The 18,377-nt window shown below is 36.6% G+C and overlaps 1 protein-coding gene across 2 annotated transcripts in view; it reads right to left on the reverse strand.

Annotated features, from left to right (window-relative positions):
- Nucleotides 1–15,285, reverse strand: part of LOC121414092 (protein dopey-1-like) — a 34,765-nt gene extending 19,480 nt beyond the window's left edge. For both annotated transcript variants that reach the window (XM_041607153.1, XM_041607152.1), the window contains exons 1-6: nt 14,712–15,285; nt 8,354–8,597; nt 7,089–7,253; nt 4,468–4,655; nt 2,770–2,959; nt 897–1,763 (exon numbers count right to left, since the gene is read on the reverse strand). In XM_041607153.1, coding sequence (XP_041463087.1) covers nt 897–1,763; nt 2,770–2,959; nt 4,468–4,655; nt 7,089–7,253; nt 8,354–8,597; nt 14,712–14,761 — 1,704 coding nt within the window. In that variant the 5' untranslated portion in view covers nt 14,762–15,285. The remainder of the gene's footprint in view (nt 1–896; nt 1,764–2,769; nt 2,960–4,467; nt 4,656–7,088; nt 7,254–8,353; nt 8,598–14,711) is intronic.
- Between the last annotated feature and the right edge of the window lie 3,092 nt (nt 15,286–18,377).

Here is an 18,377-nt window from a genome sequence, read left to right on the forward strand (position 1 = left end):
TGTCAATTTCTTTGTTTCTTGAACCTTCCTGTATTCCCATATCCAAAATTCATGCTAAGACATTAAATTTCTGAAAATGGTAGTGAGGTTGTGATGCAAGAAATGTGAATGTTTCTTCCTCCTACGCTGGGAAAGACACATCATAATTTGATGTACTGGCATGACTGGTACTGTATCGTAGTTTGCAATGTAATAGCAGTGCTGTGTGTGTGCGTGTACACTGTGACTGTGAGGTGAGTGAGTGTGTAAGTTGCCAATATTGTCGGGATTGTTCTTTCTTTCTAACATTTGTAGATGAATTGATAAAGAACAGCAGATTTCCGCATACCGGTAATCTCTTTGGATACTTTGAAATCTTAAAATCTTAGATTTTGTTTCTTCGTACCTCAAATATGCATGTAAATGTAAGATTTTTTTTTTTTTTTTTTTTTTTTTTTTTTTAGTCCAAAGTTGGGGGTGCGGTTAATACACGGGTGCGGTTAATACACCGTTACTTACAGTATACATAAAAGCAGTCAATAGAAATGTCAAGTATGATTGAAAATTGTAACAACCACAGAATAACCTTATTGAGGCCATGAAACATCTTATCAGGATCAAAGGAAAAGCATTAGTTGAAATTAGGTCAGGCAAGCCAAGCCTTTGAGAAGTGTATTCTAAACACTGCTTGGGTTAACTCTGGTGATTTTTACTGCAATCCAATCAAAAGAGAATTACAAAATAAATACATTAATTTTATGGATGATATAACTGGGTAAAAATATGCCTTGATTTATTTAAATATTTGCAAAGAAGATAAAATACCTCTGTAACAGTTCATGCATATTTATATCTTTATCATTTTCTTAGATCTAGTCTATTTAAAATGTATTAATAAGACATGGAAAGGAACTCACTAAGGCCACAATGTCCAGTAGAAAACTGACAAGGACGCAAAGTTTGGTACAAGTAAAGTTAGTACTAGTAGAGCTGGTTGAGACAAAGCTCTGTGCGGTACTTCGAAGCACACTATGCTGACAGCACAACTCAAACTTCTGGGCAATGTATTCCCAGATGAAGTAAGGTTCAAATGAGTTAAAGAGTAAGTTAGCAGTCTTGATCAGCTCGATGGGCTTCTCCGATCCTTGAAGCATTTCCCAGTTGGCAAAGTCTGCTTCCTTTTCGGAGGCCAAGGGCACAGAATTATCTGGTTTTGAAGGTGCCTTCCTCTTGGTACAGTGGGTGAACACTGCCAGGAATACCTCAAGGAGAATCTCATCAATGATGGGAGTGCTGATCTCTGGTTTATCCAGAAGACTGATCAAGATACGGTAAGGTTTGAAGAAGCGTTGCTTGCTGTCCATGTTGTAGGGATCCTGGGGAGGGTCGTGGAGCCACTTCCGCAAGCCCTGGATTAACAACTGCTTAGAGTGCATCTCAAAGTACTCTGACCCTTCGTCCTCGTTGCTAACCATACTATCATTTGTAAGCACACTGTTTGTCCTGCGGTGCATCATCGCAGAATTGTCCATGCCGACAGGAGGAGCAAGAGGCAAGCTTGGCAGCTTCTTACCGTTCTCGATACCCAGCAACCAGGAGAAGAGTCTTCTATTCAAGGACATATCCCGGCGGAGAAGGACACTGAGAGATGCGGTGAGTAGCTCGGCGAGTTCATCAGACTGCAAGCCAGAGTTATGGATGGGGAAGCAGATCATGATGAGGTCTAGCACACTTCGTTGTACGAGCACCACTGCATCGTTGATTGCTGCACATACAGCTTTTACCTGCAAAAGAATTAATGCATTTGTTTCAATTAAAAATGATACATAAGATATATAGTATCACTTATTTTATTTTGTTGAGCTACATGTACCTGTAGGTCTAGCCCTCATTCAATGTAATAAAGATCCCAATAGAAAGAACTGGTTGACTGAATCATATAAACCAGTTGACTTACATAGCGGGGCAGTATACTCAAAGCATGCACCAATTTTCAAAAAGCACCCTGATATTCAGATGTCACTTTGCTTCATTCTAGCATATCGTTTGAACATTTTTTTGAAGAAACATATTTCCCTGCCCTCTCCCCTCCCCTTTAAAAAAATATTGAGTAGAGAGATGTCACCTGTTCTGATTCAAAATACTTACACAGTCAAATTGGTTGGTTGCTTTACTTGCACTGTGATACATGTACATGTACTTCCATACTTACCCTAAATATCAAGGAAATATGAAAGTTCACATTATTTATTTTCTTTATAATTATTATTATTTGTTTGGCGTCACCTGTGCCTGGGAGGCGAAAAGCGAACTGAATCACTATGACCCGTAGGTTTCTCCTCCCGATATAAGTGATTGGGGGAATGCAGGTGGACCACTACACCGTGATTTCCTCCTACTCTTATACGAATAGTGCAGTGGGTTCTTAACGGGCAAAGGTGGTGAATCTTGTCTACATGGGGCCTCCATTTAACGTCCTATCTGAGGGACGGAGTGTTTTCCATTGTAACATAGCCTGCATCTTTTCAGCAATTGACATATCACTTCATAGGACCGCATTTATCTATTCTCCTCACAACACAGTGGCAACTACATGTACACAAATATGCTTGTACATGTCAAAGGTCACATGGTCATGACCTGTCATCACAGGCAGGCGCACACTTAAAATGTTAAAAATGTTTAGAACAAGTTGCAATAGGAGGAATGACTCATTACTTTACTTCAACCGAGTCCTCTTTCAAGAAGAATCATTCAAAGATTAAAACAGAGACAGACGTTGGTACTGACCATAATGCATTTATTGTTGCCCAGGAAGTACTTCTGTTCACTGATGGGCAGTTTCCTGTCCACCTGAGCCAGGATGAAGGAGATGGCTGGAAGTCTGACCACTGGACTGGAGAGTACACACTCCCACAAAGCACCATAGAAATTTGATTTCACCATACCAGCACATAGCTGCTCCAGTAAGGTGTTGGTCCTAGATAAAGCAAAAGAAAGAATGGGTGATTTCAAGTTCAGTATTGATCTCATGGTGCAGGTGTCTTGGTGCTGATGTTAAATTTCAAGTTTAGTATTAACCTTTCCTGGGCTGGTGTTAAATTTAAGTTCAGCATTGACCTTTTGGTACTGGTGTTAGGTCAATGTTTACAATAGCATAGCGCCCAACATAAATTGATAAGTAGACATTGAGTTGCATGCTATAATTCATGAAATTGGACCACAGAAGATTTTTCAAAGAATTCCTTGCATTAGCAATTCATATTAGTTTTATGAAATCCGTTTCTATTGTACATTCATTTGCATTTAAAGTTTAATGAAATCTGTTTCTAGTGTATATTTATTTGCAATTAATAAGTTTTATGAAATCTGTTTATAGTGTACATTCATTTGCAATAAATAAATTTTATGAAATCTATTTCTAGTGTGCATTTATTTGCAATTTATAAGTCTTATGAAATCTGTTTCTAGTGTACGTTCATTTGCAATTAATAAGTTTTATGACACCTGTTTCTAGTGTAGATTTATTTGCAATTAATAAGTTTTATGAAATTTCTTTCTAGTGTACTGAGATTGAATTGTTTGCTCAATTTGGATACTCTAAAAATCAACGACATAACATAACACTCAACAATAATGGTAATTTTGCCATCCAGTAGTAACTCCCACAGGCCCATATTCTGAAGTGTGGTTTAACTTTGGCCATGGCCTATTTCTGTGATAATGTTATGGGAAAAAAGAATTTCAAAATTGCATCTACATTACATGTACATATGTTTCTTTACTTGGCTCTTTAATCATTTATTAATAATGAAGAGAACTTTTTTGGTACTTATTCCCAGTGAATTATGAATGATTTGAGTGTCAATAACCTGACAAATCAAACTTGTCCTGTTTATTAGAGATACCTGTCATATGAATTATCCATGGTTAAACCACAACTTTAGACCAGCGTTTGAATTAAACCATAGATCAGAATGCTGGCCAGTCATGGAAGTTAAGCATTGTTACCAGGTCATGTAGTTATCATTACATGGTAAAGTTATATGTACATTACAGAAAACAGAAACTCTACAACAGTAGTCTGCGTGCACAGTCCCTTGGTTTTCGCAATTCACATAGCGCATAATGCGGAGTCTGAAGTACCAAGACTACACACACTATACATGTATGTATGTACTGTGGCTGCCCAGGGAATAATTTTGCTTTAATTCAATACGAAATTGAATAGCATTTTGGTCATAAGAGAAAAGCTCCAAACTATTAAAGTAATGCACAGTCCTATGTAAAAATATGCGATACAAGAGACTTTATGCATAGCGGTCTTTCAAAAAATGTGGAGCAAAGTGCAATGCACTATCGGGAAAATTATTCCCTGCTGCCTGAAAGAGAGTTTGGCACCTAGACATGGTGTAATTTGTTAAAAGTGTCAAACATGAGTCTGCGCTTGCAGACTACTGCAACAGGGCCTAGGAATTAATACGATACCTGTCAAAGAAATCAGAACCTTCCTCTAAACCTGGAAGGATGCCTTGAAGAAGACCAGTGAGGGCGGGCTTCAGGTGCTCTCCTAACGGCAGATAATGCTCCTCGTATATATTGAGGAGAACTGGCTTGACCGACATAGAGGCATTGCCCAGGAGAGGGAACAGGCCTGCGCTGTAGATAAACATATCCTGAAAGAAGAGGAATGAATGAATTTATAAAACCTGTATTTCAGAACATTTCAAAATGTTACAATAATTTGTCATCTTTAATGTAGATTTGTATGATCACTTAATAGCTTTTCGGACTGTGCTGTATGACAGGTAATCTCCAATCTAAACAATGTTACATCTATATTTCTGCAATTCAAAAAATCTTGATAAGGAAATACAATGGCGCTAAAAAGTTAGTGAACCACACCAGAAAATGAACATATTTAAAGGTAAAGTCCACCTCAGAAAAATGTTGATTTCAATCAATAGAGAAAAATCAGACAAGCACAATGCTGAAAATTTCATCAAAATCGGATGTAAAATAAGAAAGTTATGACATTTCAAAGTTTCGCTTATTTTCAACAAAATAGTTATATGAACGAGCCAGTTACATCCAAATGAGGGAGTCGATGATGTCACCCACTCACTATTTCTTTTGTTTTTTATTGTTTGAATTATACAATATTTAAGTTTTTACGAATTTGACGATTAGGACCTCCTTGCCTGAAGCACAAAATGTTAAAATAAAGGAATTCCACGTGTTCAGGGAGGAATGAAACTTCATTTCACATGACAATGACGAGAAAATGAAAATATTTCATATAATAAAATACAAAAGAAATAGTGAGTGATGTCATCAACTCTCTCATTTGGATGTAACTGGCTCGTTCATATAACTATTTTGTTGAAAATAAGCGAAACTTTAAAATGCTATAACTTTCTTATTTTACATCCGATTTTGATGAAATTTTCAGTGTTTGCTTCTTGAATTTTTCTCTTTTTATTCAAATCAAGTTTTTGTTGGGGTGGACATGTCCTTTAAAAGTGTTCAGGCTCTGCCATCTTTTAGATATTTCATTGTGAAGTCAAATGATAAAATGTTACATTCAATGCGGTTAGTTTCTCTGGGCTTGCCAGACAATGGTAGTTTTGGGTACAAAAACTACATTCAACACTCGGCATGAAGGAAGGCATTTTCTGATGGGGATCACTATAACAACTTTTAGCACCACTGTATATTGCATCAAATGTACCAAAAAATGTGCATTCATTTCTGTCATGAATTAAATCTCACTTCAGTATGAAGGCTTGGTTATATCAAAATCTACATCAGAAATTCTAGATCTATGATTAGGACATAGTAAATTCAAGAGAATGAACCACATACTTTTTTTTTTGTATTAAAGGTGATTCATGTTCATGATGTATTTTGTACATTATGGAGATTAAACCAACAACTGAACATGTTGAATTCAAACAAAAGTGAATAAAAACACCTTGTAACAAATATGTGCAAACAAAAATATTGAACCATCTGTTGAATTCTACCAGATGGTATAAACTGCCACATTCCCACAATAACAATGCAACGATAATGCAGACTTAAAAGAACTATTGAAACATACAAGTGTACCATTTAAAATTCATAAGCACCTGAAATGAAGCATTGCAATAAACTTGCTCTTGTAAGTAGCGGTACATAAATGTACGACCAAACGTGCAATGTACTATCCCTCACTCTTGCAACAGATTTGTTGTCAAAGCGTACATACATGTATATGTAAATATAAAAAGCAACATAGCACTGTAATACCTATCTGTCAGATAAATGATACCAAAACCACAAATCAAAATGAGTAGAACCGCAAAGGTATACTGTAATTTCTTATTTCAAAGATAAATGATAAATCCATAATTTATTGTTGGAAATAGACATAAATGAAATACTCCGAAAATTTGCTTTGCGCAATTGATCATGGGCCCGGCGGCCGCTGTGCAGCGCCAGATCGACGAGGCTCTATCCCTTTAATCATTGAATGCCAAACAGGGTAGCAGCAACTCCCATCTTTTTATGTCTTTTGGTCTGACGTGGCTGTGGTTTGAACCCCCGACCTCCCGGTTGGGGGTTCAAGTGCAAGTTGTTCAAATGCAAGTTGTAGTAACGTTTCTCAAAATGACTTTTTACAGAATCCAATATAAAAAAATATGTGCCAAAGGATTCTGGAAGAAATTGTGCAATTGCTGAGAAATAAGCAAAATAAGCTCGGATTAGGGCTCTTCCGTCGGGTCTTCATTCCAGCAATAATAATATACACTGTCCCACATGTGCCTACTGTATACTGTGTTGGCGATCCCCACTGTGATTGTTTTTCAGCTTAGATTTTATGATTTCACAAAGTTCAATTTATGTAAACTGTACCAGATCGAGATCCAAGATGATATACATGTATAGTAATACTTCACCTTAATAGTTTTATATACTTTCTCATGAAATCAGTGTTTTACTGCAACTACTTTTATTTAGCTTAAATTTGCTCTAAATTTCCAGGAAATAATATGAAAGTTCACATTATTCTATTCTCTTTAGCAATTGACATATCACTTTATAGAATAATTCCTTTCAAAACTTACCTGACATAGTAGCTTTGGTCCAATGAATCTGAAGATAAGATCATACGTTTCTAATGCCTTGAGATGAACACCGCTAGGGAGGGCAGGGTGTGTGCACTGAGCCAAACGTTTGCCGATCAAGAGACGCTTCGGTATGATCCGGTATCGAGAGTTTGTTTGCAAGACCTATACATGTAGATATTGATACAAAATAATATTTGAAAACAACATGTAATCATTCAAATTCAAAACTTTTTTAAAATTTCAATTGATATTTAAGAAGACAACACATGATGTGATAGGGGCAGTTATCATGGTGCCTTTCATGTGAAATAATAAAAAGTACTAGAATTGAAAAGATTACATTTTGAATCTAACCCTTGTGACTGGAATAAAGTCTCTCTAATATTTTTAATAAGCATTCTATAATTACATTTATAAACATGGAACCATGTGTTGTAACTAGTGGGTAGATATGAATAATGATTTAAACTAATACAGTTATTCACTGTACATACATTGCAATTCAATACACCATTGACCTATTGCAATATCTTACCATATTCTTGGAAAAGGAGTCTTTATGAAACTAAAAATGTGTACCTTAGGTATCGAATACTTTCAATTTAAAGATAACTTATTCAACGATTAGTCCAAATTGTCATGTGACACTTGTACGGTAATTAGCTTATACTCACACTTTGGAAAGCAATTCAAAGTGAAAATGAAACTTGACAAAAACAGCTCCATTTTGTTTTCCTATAATTGATGTGTTCAAACATGTACAAGGTGTCCAAAAAAGTGAGATGACATTGTTTAGTACTGTGCACCTGGCTTATTTCCATTAACATGTGAGGAAACAGTTTCATTACACAATCAACATACAATAGCTTGCATTGTTGCAATATTCAGTTATTCTTTCTTTGTGAACACCCCCCCCTGACTGAACATGTATGGATATGATCTACAATAGTTGAAATCATAAAGAGTGGCCTCTCAATATTCATGAACAATGTGTAATATACATGTACAGTAGCAAAAGATGCCAGTCTCTGACAATGGATTTTATAAAAAGATTACTCTTCACTGAAACATATAGTAGTAATACTTTTAAACATTTTTCTGCCATGCATTGTATAAGATAAATGGAGTATTTATATCCTCTTTTTAATAAGGGTTAAATTTGAAGGACTTTTTATTTCATAAAAAGTCCAAAAGATAAGGGAAACACCCACACTCAGTATTGTCATCAGTTCGCAATGGTCCAAAACATGAATTATCAATACCTTGTTCAACTTGCCCAACGCCGAGATAAGATCGGCCCATTCGCTTGAATACTCAAAGGCCTTGAGGGCTTTCTCTACCGCAGTGACGTAGGCCCGGTACTTGGGCTCCGACAGTAGCTCGTTCTCGTCCATACTCATGGAGTCCGGTAGAGTTCGATGTCCATTGGGTTGACCAGCGATGAGAGGTCCCAGGCCAACCTTCGGCAGGCTCTTCACCCCGTTGTTAATGGCAGTAACTCCCTTCCTGCATTTATAATAAATTTACAATAATAAAATACATTTGAATCGATAATGGGGTAGATTTAAAAAAAAACATCCTCTTCAGTATATTGCTGAGTCCTCTTCTAAACACCTAGTTTCAATTATAGCTTTCTTTTTTTCCGGTTGGAACTTTACATGATGCATTACATACATACTTGTTGCTACAACTGTATATATCAGGAAAATCTCAGGCAAGGTGTGATTAGCTTGTAAATGAGCATCCATCTTTGAGAATGCCTTTCCAAATTAGACTGACTGTTGTTCAAGGAAGTTCACAAGTCTATCCCTAAAATGTAAAGTATACTCTTCTCCTTTGTTTTCAAAATTATATCAACCTAACAGTATTACCCAAAGGATTTTTCATATACTGTATTAAGTCATTGCTTGGTAGGCCTGCAAGGACGAGCCTTCTGAACCTTCTGAAGTTTACACCGGCAGGGCAGTACTCTGCAAATCGCCAGCGTGCTGCTCACATGTGGGTTAGAGTGTTGCTCTAAAACTTTCTACTGCTAGCCGATATACAGTATGCGTAGCAATGGAGTCTTGAACTCTTGTTGGAATGCTCCCCAGGGAGTGGGGAGAGAACATACATGTACATTGTGTATGTGCAGGCCAGGATAGATCCGATTACCAGGGTAATAAACTTTCTTTATAGTACACAAATATTTTCCCGATCATTAATAATTTGGGGTAATAATAATTACTAGCAATGTGCTTCAATAGAAATGAAAATAAATACATGAATTACAGTAAAGTTCCAGCAGAATTTACACAAATATTTGATTATAGCCAAAATGAGAAAAACATGCACAAGTTTACCTTGAACTCAAAACCATGATAAATTTCACTTTGAAGTTTGACATTCAGTAAAAAAAAAAAACAGTACTGGGTGGAATACATGTATGTAGCTCAACTATAGGACACAGTCACGATAATGAATGAATTGTGAAATTATGAAGCTGAATTTAGTGAAAGCACTAATACACAGAGAGAAGCACTGGACAAGGATATTACCATAATGCAAACAGGATCAATACTGATCCCTTTCTAATCCTGCTAATCTTGTCTTATCCCAAATCACATACATGTAATAGTGCAAAAGCTTTGTCAATAATCTCCTTTTCTCTCTCTCTCTTCTTTTACCATCTCTCTACTTTTCATAATTCATCAATGCAAGAGCCAAACTCTTTTTTTATCAGATTCCCCTAATTTTGGATGCTAGAAATATCTCCAGCTCTAAAAAACAGCTGCATCTATTAAAATATGTCACAATTACATGTAAAGTTTGAAATAAAATGAGGCACAACATTAATATTCCATTTTCTTTCAATAGGGATGTTCAGTTTATAGTCAAAACTCTCTTTATTGTTACACAAATATTTTCCCGATCATTTAAATTTGAGGTATAATTACTAGCAATGCACTTTAGTAGAAACAATTAATACATTTTAATGTATTTGGGAGCCAGGAAAAATCACAGGCTACTTTTTCTCAACCTGCATACATGTAATGCACAAATCTGCAACATTAAAGGCTTTACAATTATAAGTGTAATGAATGGAGATTTCCAAGGCTCTTTACATCAGGCACTTTTCAGCATTTGGCAGTCTGACAAGCATTGATCTGGAAAGGTTATGGGCTGTTTTTATACAAATCTTGTTTAGATTTATAAGAAAGTGTGCAGAAAATTGTCAATAAACAGGTCTAAAAGTAAAGGCAAAAAATATTCAAATGGGTCATCTACTTTTAAACAGAAGACTGCAAACAATGTTGATTTAATGGTCCAAGATTATTAGAACATGAAAAATTAGTGATAATACTCAGTGTGGTGATTAAATATCATGGTATGTTACTGCATAAAACAGCCATAAACATTAAATTGCTTCTATTTGTTTACAGCAAAAAGTGCTTTTTAGCCAGGAATCAATTTACGTTACATATGGCCTGACATAAGAAATGCACTTAAAGAATAAAAGCATACGAGTAATTCCTCTCGGAATATTCTCCATTTGGAAATTGAAACTTCCACCAAAGTTTATCTTTTTCAGGATGAGTTCATGATGTAAAATTTAAAGATGCTTAGGGGCACAATTTTCATTTTTTTTTTCCTTGATTTTTTATTCAATTTTTCTCTCTTCAAATGAAATAAATGGAATGCTTTTATATTTCATGCCATGTTTTATTCCAATAAATCCTTTATCGACTTTATTCAACGGACTCTGTGACATTTCAAACATTTTGTGTTGTTGTTAATTCAGAGTTTTTCATAGTCTGTTGTTTGGTCAAAGATCATCTATTTGTACTGTACATAGGAGGCAGACTCAACACAAAAAGAAGATGATTTTTTACAACTACATTGTATATAGGCTTGAGATACAAGTATGCTGACCTTGAAGAGAGCCAGTCACCCACACAGCAGGGTAGGGAAGTTTTTAACATGCCAAGGATATTTCTTAAATGGTTTTTAGAGAGGCATGATGACAGTAATATGATGACACATCAAGATATCAACGGAAAGATACATCATCATCTTTTTCCACCTGTGCACCACCTGTAGTCTACATTCATCAGACCTTAATATACTGTACATGTACGAATCCAGTCTAACTGTTATACTGTACTGAATATGCCTACAATGTGTAGGGATACATGTTGCCCAGGGGGGCCACTTATATGTACATTGACGAGTGGATACCATGCGCGACCCAAAAAACAAAAAGGATGTCTTTTTCACGATAGGGCATGTTACGTACGTAACGTGATAAGGGTGTCAAAATCACTCAAAAACACAAAAATAATGAAAAAAGGGTATCTATTTCGCTAGGAAAATTACGTGTTTAGGGTCAAACAAAATTAAAATGTTTTTAAAGGATTCCCTTTTTGACCCAACACTTCGTGTTTAGAGTCCGATTTGTGCGAGGTGTAGTGGGGTCGTACTAAACCAAATAAGGTAAAGCCGACGACTGAAGAACCCGTAACAATAAAACATTCCTTTACTTGTTTAGGGGTTTATTTCAGGGAATATTTGCCAAGATTATCGTTTTGTTTCCAATACTTGTTGTTTCGTACATGTACACGTTTTGATTGTTAAGGGTAGGTTTTCACACGCCAATACTTGTTAAGGGGTGCATTTTCAGAATATGGAAATTACGTGTTTAGGGTGCTTTTCGAGACCCAAGGTCACGCATGGTATCCACTCGTGAATGGAAGTGCCCCCCCCCCCCCCCGGGACATGTAGGCCTACATGTATGTGCTCACGGAATAAAAGGAAGTGTATTTTTTAATACATTCATCACCTATACACTTTGGTCTTACCTTGCATTAGTTCTTCTTTGAATCAACTAGGATTCGTTGTGGGTTTTCAATTTCATTTAAAAAATTGCCACCACCATAATTTGTAGATAAAAAAATAAAACAGGAAGAAATAATGTATTAAGGCTGGAGTGTAATAATGTATCTTAGAGGTGGCCTTTCCGAATCACACGTATTGCCGATGTTTCACAAACATTCTTTTGCATCACACTCGTCAAGGCAAAGACAAAAGCTGCAGCCTTCTCCTAGATTATACATGTAGTAGACTGTACACGGCCAACACAAAACAAAACAATGAATTAACTTACATGTATCGCTTGCTGACATTAATTTATGACGCCGACATGTATATCCACAAAGGCATACTGGAACACACTCTCACGTTTTGATTTCCTTTTTTTTATCTCACACAACTATCAAACTGCCATAATGAGCTCCTGTAATCCTTGCATTTGACTGGCAATTAAAGACAATTTGTCCAAGAAAATCATAGATAGAACGCTCCTCAAATATTAGATCGACATGTGTATGAGGGTACCAAGCTGATCAACAGTTGTCACAAGACAGAGTAACCTTGTCTCAAGTGGAAACCAGTATATGTACACTGTGTATACATGCAGTCCTACATGCACCACTATACCAGCAGTTTATCAAAGTTGCATTTCAACAAACACAAACCAGCATATTATTGAGAGTTTCTTTATCCGCAACTGATTGTAGCCTTGTACACAGAGCTCTCCAACTTGTATGAATATGTGAGGAGCATAATTTTTTTCTTTCATTACAAATGTTTACTGACATGCACATAAATGGTGACTAATCGTAGGCGTGAGCGACAGTGAGCCCAACATTGTTTATAGATCTATCTGAAAATGCTCGAGACTAATAAAATGATACTGGGATGGAAATCACTCTCTGTGCAAGAATAATCACATCAACTTGACTTTGTCGGCAAAGAGAGAGAGAGAGAGAGAATGAGAAAGAGATGAGAGGTGTTTACATATTTCAATAAGTGTACACTTTGTGTTTTCTTACTATGTTTTTTTTTCAAATTATGCAAGATACACCTGTACACTTTATAATAAAGCTCCTCCCCTCTCCAAATCTGTCACACAAATCAACGCTTGAATACAACAAACTGTCCTGATATGCCTCTTTCCCCTCCTACTCCTTCTCTACTCCCCCTCCCCCTCCACCTCCTTCATTAGCTCCTCCCCCTCTTCAAATTCTCTACGGACACTTGAATAAAACCCACTGGCCTCCTGCACCTCCTTTACATTTTCCCCTCCCCCTCTTTCCCCCCCCCCCCTCCCCCTCGACCTCCTCCTCCTTCTCCCTGTTCTTCACCTACAATGTACTCAGTGCTGAAGATTTGATCTCGTATGATATAGTTAATCATTAAGCTCTTTAATTTTGTAATATGATCCCTGCTGTGCTCAAGTATTTCTTGTACATGTACAGTATGTAGACAATTGTATTGTTTTATAGAAGGAAGGCAATCTAAAATGACATAATTTTTTGTCAATTCAAGTTTTCTTCTTCCCCACCTCTCTTTCTTTATTCACTTTAAAAACAATGAATAAATATTAAAAACCATAGCCCCCCCTCGTAATGCCACTAAATTACACATTTTTAACCAGTAAAATATTGCAAATGTTCTTTACAAATTAAAAAGAAACTGAATTTGTATTTCACATTGTGAAATATATCAACCATTATACACCTACAGCTATAAAGGGGTAAATACCAGCATATCTTGATCACATGTGCACACTCCAATACTATTCACTGTATGACAGTATGAGAATGAAATATGATCTTTGAAATATGAGACAGGTTTTAGTTTCACAAAGAGCATATCACATGTATACAATAAAATATTGGCTCATATAACTGCATTGTTTGCATTGTGTAGATGGGTAAATGTTAGGTACGGTTTTAAATAGTCAACATCTTCAAATAAAAGGTAAATAGGTTAATTATGATAATTCTAAAGTTCAAATTAATAAAGTGTTTGCAAAGCGGAAGTGGGGTAGGGATGGAGTGGCCGCACCCTTTCAAGCCATGGGGGGGGGGTGGGGGGAGGTTGTGGGTCTCGAAAGGGTTGGTTGAGGGAGGGGAGTCAAATAAACACACCCATAATCATGTGGTTGTCACGAAAATACTTTGTATTGCAGGTTTAAAAATATGCAAAATTTGCTGAATTTTTAAGGAAAAGTTCACCCTGACAAAAAGTTTATTGTAAAACTAGCAGTAAAAATAATAATAAAAATGCTGGTGAAGGCTTGAGAAAAATCCATCAAAGATTATTAAGGCTATTAGAAGTGTAATTTTAATATTTATGACTTCCTATTTCCATGTATCGTGAATTTTAAAAAAATCAATGAAATGTAGTTTTCTCCAAAAATTGTTCAGTTTTTAATGTACCTACACAAATCGTTTCACATCTGCTCCTGAAAGAAAAAATGTTATATACCATAAAAAAATTTAAATTTGATATTCATGCATTTTGTGGCAACTGCTGGTTTGTGACAGATCAAGAACCTACTGTTCTAATAACTTACTTAACCTTTGACAGAATTCTCTCAAACTTTCACCATTATTTATTAAATATTTTTATCTGGCATTTTTACCACAAAAATATCGTCAGGGTGAACATCACCTTTAATTTGGCCACAGTGGGCATTTGGAAGTTCACATTTACATGCAATTCACACCTATCATCATACGTCATTTCATGTGTATAGTGGAGGTCATTATGTGTGACTGACCGATAAAACATTACCTGACTTTTTCCTTCATTGCTGATGCAGTTCTTTCACTTTTCTTCATCATGTTTAATGCCTAGGCCTTATAATATCCTTTATCAATCCAATATGTTTAGTAATCTCCAATCGAAATGATATCCCACAATTATTGCCTGGTATTATAAAAGAATCATCTGAAATACACTGTACACAAGCAAAGTCAACTAGCAAGAGGTCAACATTCATAAACATAAAAGTTCCCATCTCTAAATATAAAACAGATTAAAGCTGGAATGTCAAAACTGTATGCATCGTGGCACTGCTATAGAACTGTGGAGTGCTTGTCAAAAAGTTATTCTATAGCACAGAATAAAAGAATCCAATGGCCAAGTCTGATGAATACCATTGCAAGTAAGTACTGTTCAATTCAGAGAGATACATTTATTGCTGGGCAAAGAGACAAACTGGCATAACCCATCCATGGACCTTTGTTGTAGGTTCATGGATAACCTCTGGCTGCATCTCCTGAGAGAGCAAGGTGCCCACACAAATACTTTTGCCTGTTTGATAAGATTTGATTCCCCAGCAGAGAAAAGACTTCTTTGGCCTCAGCTGTTCAGTAAAATTTGTATGGACTCATTTCTGAAAAAATATGTGAGTAGGCTCATATATATGCAGAGTTGCAGTAAAGCCAGACATGCCTATGAATTTCAAATTCCTGCATGATCGTTCATGTCAAGAATTAAAGAAGCATTCATCTCTACTTATTGGCTTGCATTCAAGAAACACTGATAATGGAGCGCTCTTCTGATGTCACTTCAAAGCAATGTCACCATCCAATCCTAAAGAAACTTTTTATTTATTCCTCTGCATATCAGATTGTCCCTAAAGTTGCATTTCTAAACTGACCACCGCTTCATACATGTATATTAAATTCTTTTGACAGGCTGCATAAATTGTACAGAGCACAGTACATACCATGTACAGCTGAACTACATGGTTGTGAAATCAATTTCCTCGGAAAACAGCAAACTAAACAATACTCAGAAACATCTTCTTTTCCTCTTAAAAAAAGTGTCGACTGTCTAGTATTTGCGAAGCTGTATCTAAACTAGTTTGCAGTTAATAGTAGTTACAATATGGGGTGACGTTTTGAACTGAAAAGGCCTGTTTAACAGGCATGCATGAGTGGCTTGGTGCAGGAGGCGTGACGTCAATCAATAAAGATCCTCCTGACCCAGTCTCAACTTTGAATAGAATTGTTTGAATTATTGAACTGTCATTGATTCCTGCTTGGCAATTTAATCTACATGGCTCCGTTTCAACTCTTTATGCACAATCTTAACAAGATCAGCCAATTAAATTGCATGACTTCAATATTAAACTTTCAACTAAACTATATTGTAAATTTGTAATAATAAACAAGTTTTACAAAATTGGGACCCAGTACTGTAGAATAGTTGTTATTTGGCCCCTAAAATGTTTAAGAAAAAGGTAAGCTTAAACACTCTTCACCTAGGACCTTATCAGGATGTGTACTTTTGGCTAGAACAGTTTCCATTATGTGTCAAATCACATGGGACAATCTATTCATAATTTTCAAACATTGTCTACAAGAAATGTGAGTACATGTACACATGTAGTACATGGATACTTGCCAGAAGAAAATTATCAAAACAATGAATATATCACAATTCAGCACATCAAAATATCAGAAATTTACACATGAACAAATGCATACAAGGACTTCAAAAACTGCAGTAATATTGGGGTGGTATAGGCACTAATCTGTGAGAAATAGATTCCTATTATTCAAAATAGCGAATCTGATGGATGATCGGCTGCACATGGCGTCTTTCTAATTGTTATGGAAGACACAGATACAGACATACATGTAATCTATAATACACTGTACTGTACACAATGTACAATAATCTATTAAGAATTACACTGAAAAAGCACATTTGAATTCATATGCTGGAGACCCCCCCCCCCCCCCTTTAATCATAAAATTCATTACACAATTGCACTCATATTGAAATATTAATCTCTATGTATGTCTCCTTGTCTCTTACATACTTTTTATAGGACTCAGTGAAGAATACTAAAAGGCATCTGTTATGTACTATTGAAGAACTTATGAATAGAAGTGCCAGCTGTAATGTACATACCAATGTCATGTACATGCTTCATAGTAATCTACATGCCATCCAATGACAATAGAAATATCATTGACTATAGAAAGAATGTCTCTGCTCTGAATTTCCAAGCCACTTCACAACCTAGCAACCAAGCAGAGAGCACCTCCCTAAAGTCTCAGGTAAAGCCTTCGTGTTCATGTGTACTTGAGATATAACAGCATCAGCGAGGTGTCCAGGTACTCTGGCAAACATTAAAGAGGAGTATTTCTTCCAACTTCTTAAACAACCTAGCAGCCAAGCAGAGAGCACCTCCCTAAAGTCTCAGGTAAAGCCTTCATGTTCATGTGTACTTGAGATATAACAGCATCAGCGAGGTGTCCAGGTACTCTGGCAAACATTAAAGAGGAGTATTTCTTCCGACTTCTTAAACAACCTAGCAGCCAAGCAGAGATCACTTCCCTAAAGTCTCAGGTAAAGCCTTCATGTTCATGTGTACTTGAGATATAACAGCATCAGCGAGGTGTCCAGGTACTCTGGCAAACATTAAATAAGAGTATTTCTTCCGACTTCTTAAACAACCTAGCAGCCAAGCAGAGAGTACCTCCCTATTATAAAGTCTCAGGTAAAGCCTTCATGTTCATGTGTACTTGAGATATAACAGCATCAGCGAGGTGTCCAGGTACTCTGGCAAACATTAAATAGGAGTATTTCTTCCGACTTCTTAAACAACCTAGCAGCCAAGCAGAGATCACCTCCCTAAAGTCTCAGGTAAAGCCTTCATGTTCATGTGTACTTGAGATATACATGTAACAGCATCAGCGAGGTGTCCAGGTACTCTGGCAAACATTAAATAGGAGTATTTCTTCCGACTTCTTAAACACCCTAGCAGCCAAGCAGAGAGAACCTCCCTAAAGTCTCAGGTAAAGCCTTCATGTTCATGTGTACTTGAGATATAACAGCATCAGCGAGGTGTCCAGGTACTCTGGCAAACATTAAAGAGGAGTATTTCTTCCGACTTCTTAAACAACCTAGCAGCCAAGCAGAGAGCACCTCCCCAAAGTCTCAGGTAAAGCCTTCATGTTCATGTGTACTTGAGATATAACAGCATCAGCGAGGTGTCCAGGTACTCTGGCAAACATTACAAGAGGAGTATTTCTTCCGACTTCTTAAACAACCTAGCAGCCAAGCAGAGAGCACCTCCCTAAAGTCTCAGGTAAAGCCTTCATGTTCATGTGTACTTGAGATATAACAGCATCAGCGAGGTGTCCAGGTACTCTGGCAAACATTAAAGAGGAGTATTTCTTCCGACTTCTTAAACAACCTAGCAGCCAAGCAGAGAGCACCTCCCTAAAGTCTCAGGCAAAGCCTTCATGTTCATGTGTACTTGAGATATAACAGCATCAGCGAGGTGTCCAGGTACTCTGGCAAACATTAAAGAGGAGTATTTCTTCCGACTTCTTAAACCACACTGAGGAATCTTTACATTTCAGTGTCAAAGCCTTCATTGTTCTCCTTGCGATGGACATCATGGAAATCAAGAAGGTAAATTGTGAAAACAAACGA

The sequence above is a fragment of the Lytechinus variegatus genome, chromosome 4 (assembly GCF_018143015.1).
Source record: "Lytechinus variegatus isolate NC3 chromosome 4, Lvar_3.0, whole genome shotgun sequence".
NCBI classification, from domain to species: Eukaryota; Metazoa; Echinodermata; class Echinoidea; order Temnopleuroida; family Toxopneustidae; genus Lytechinus; species Lytechinus variegatus.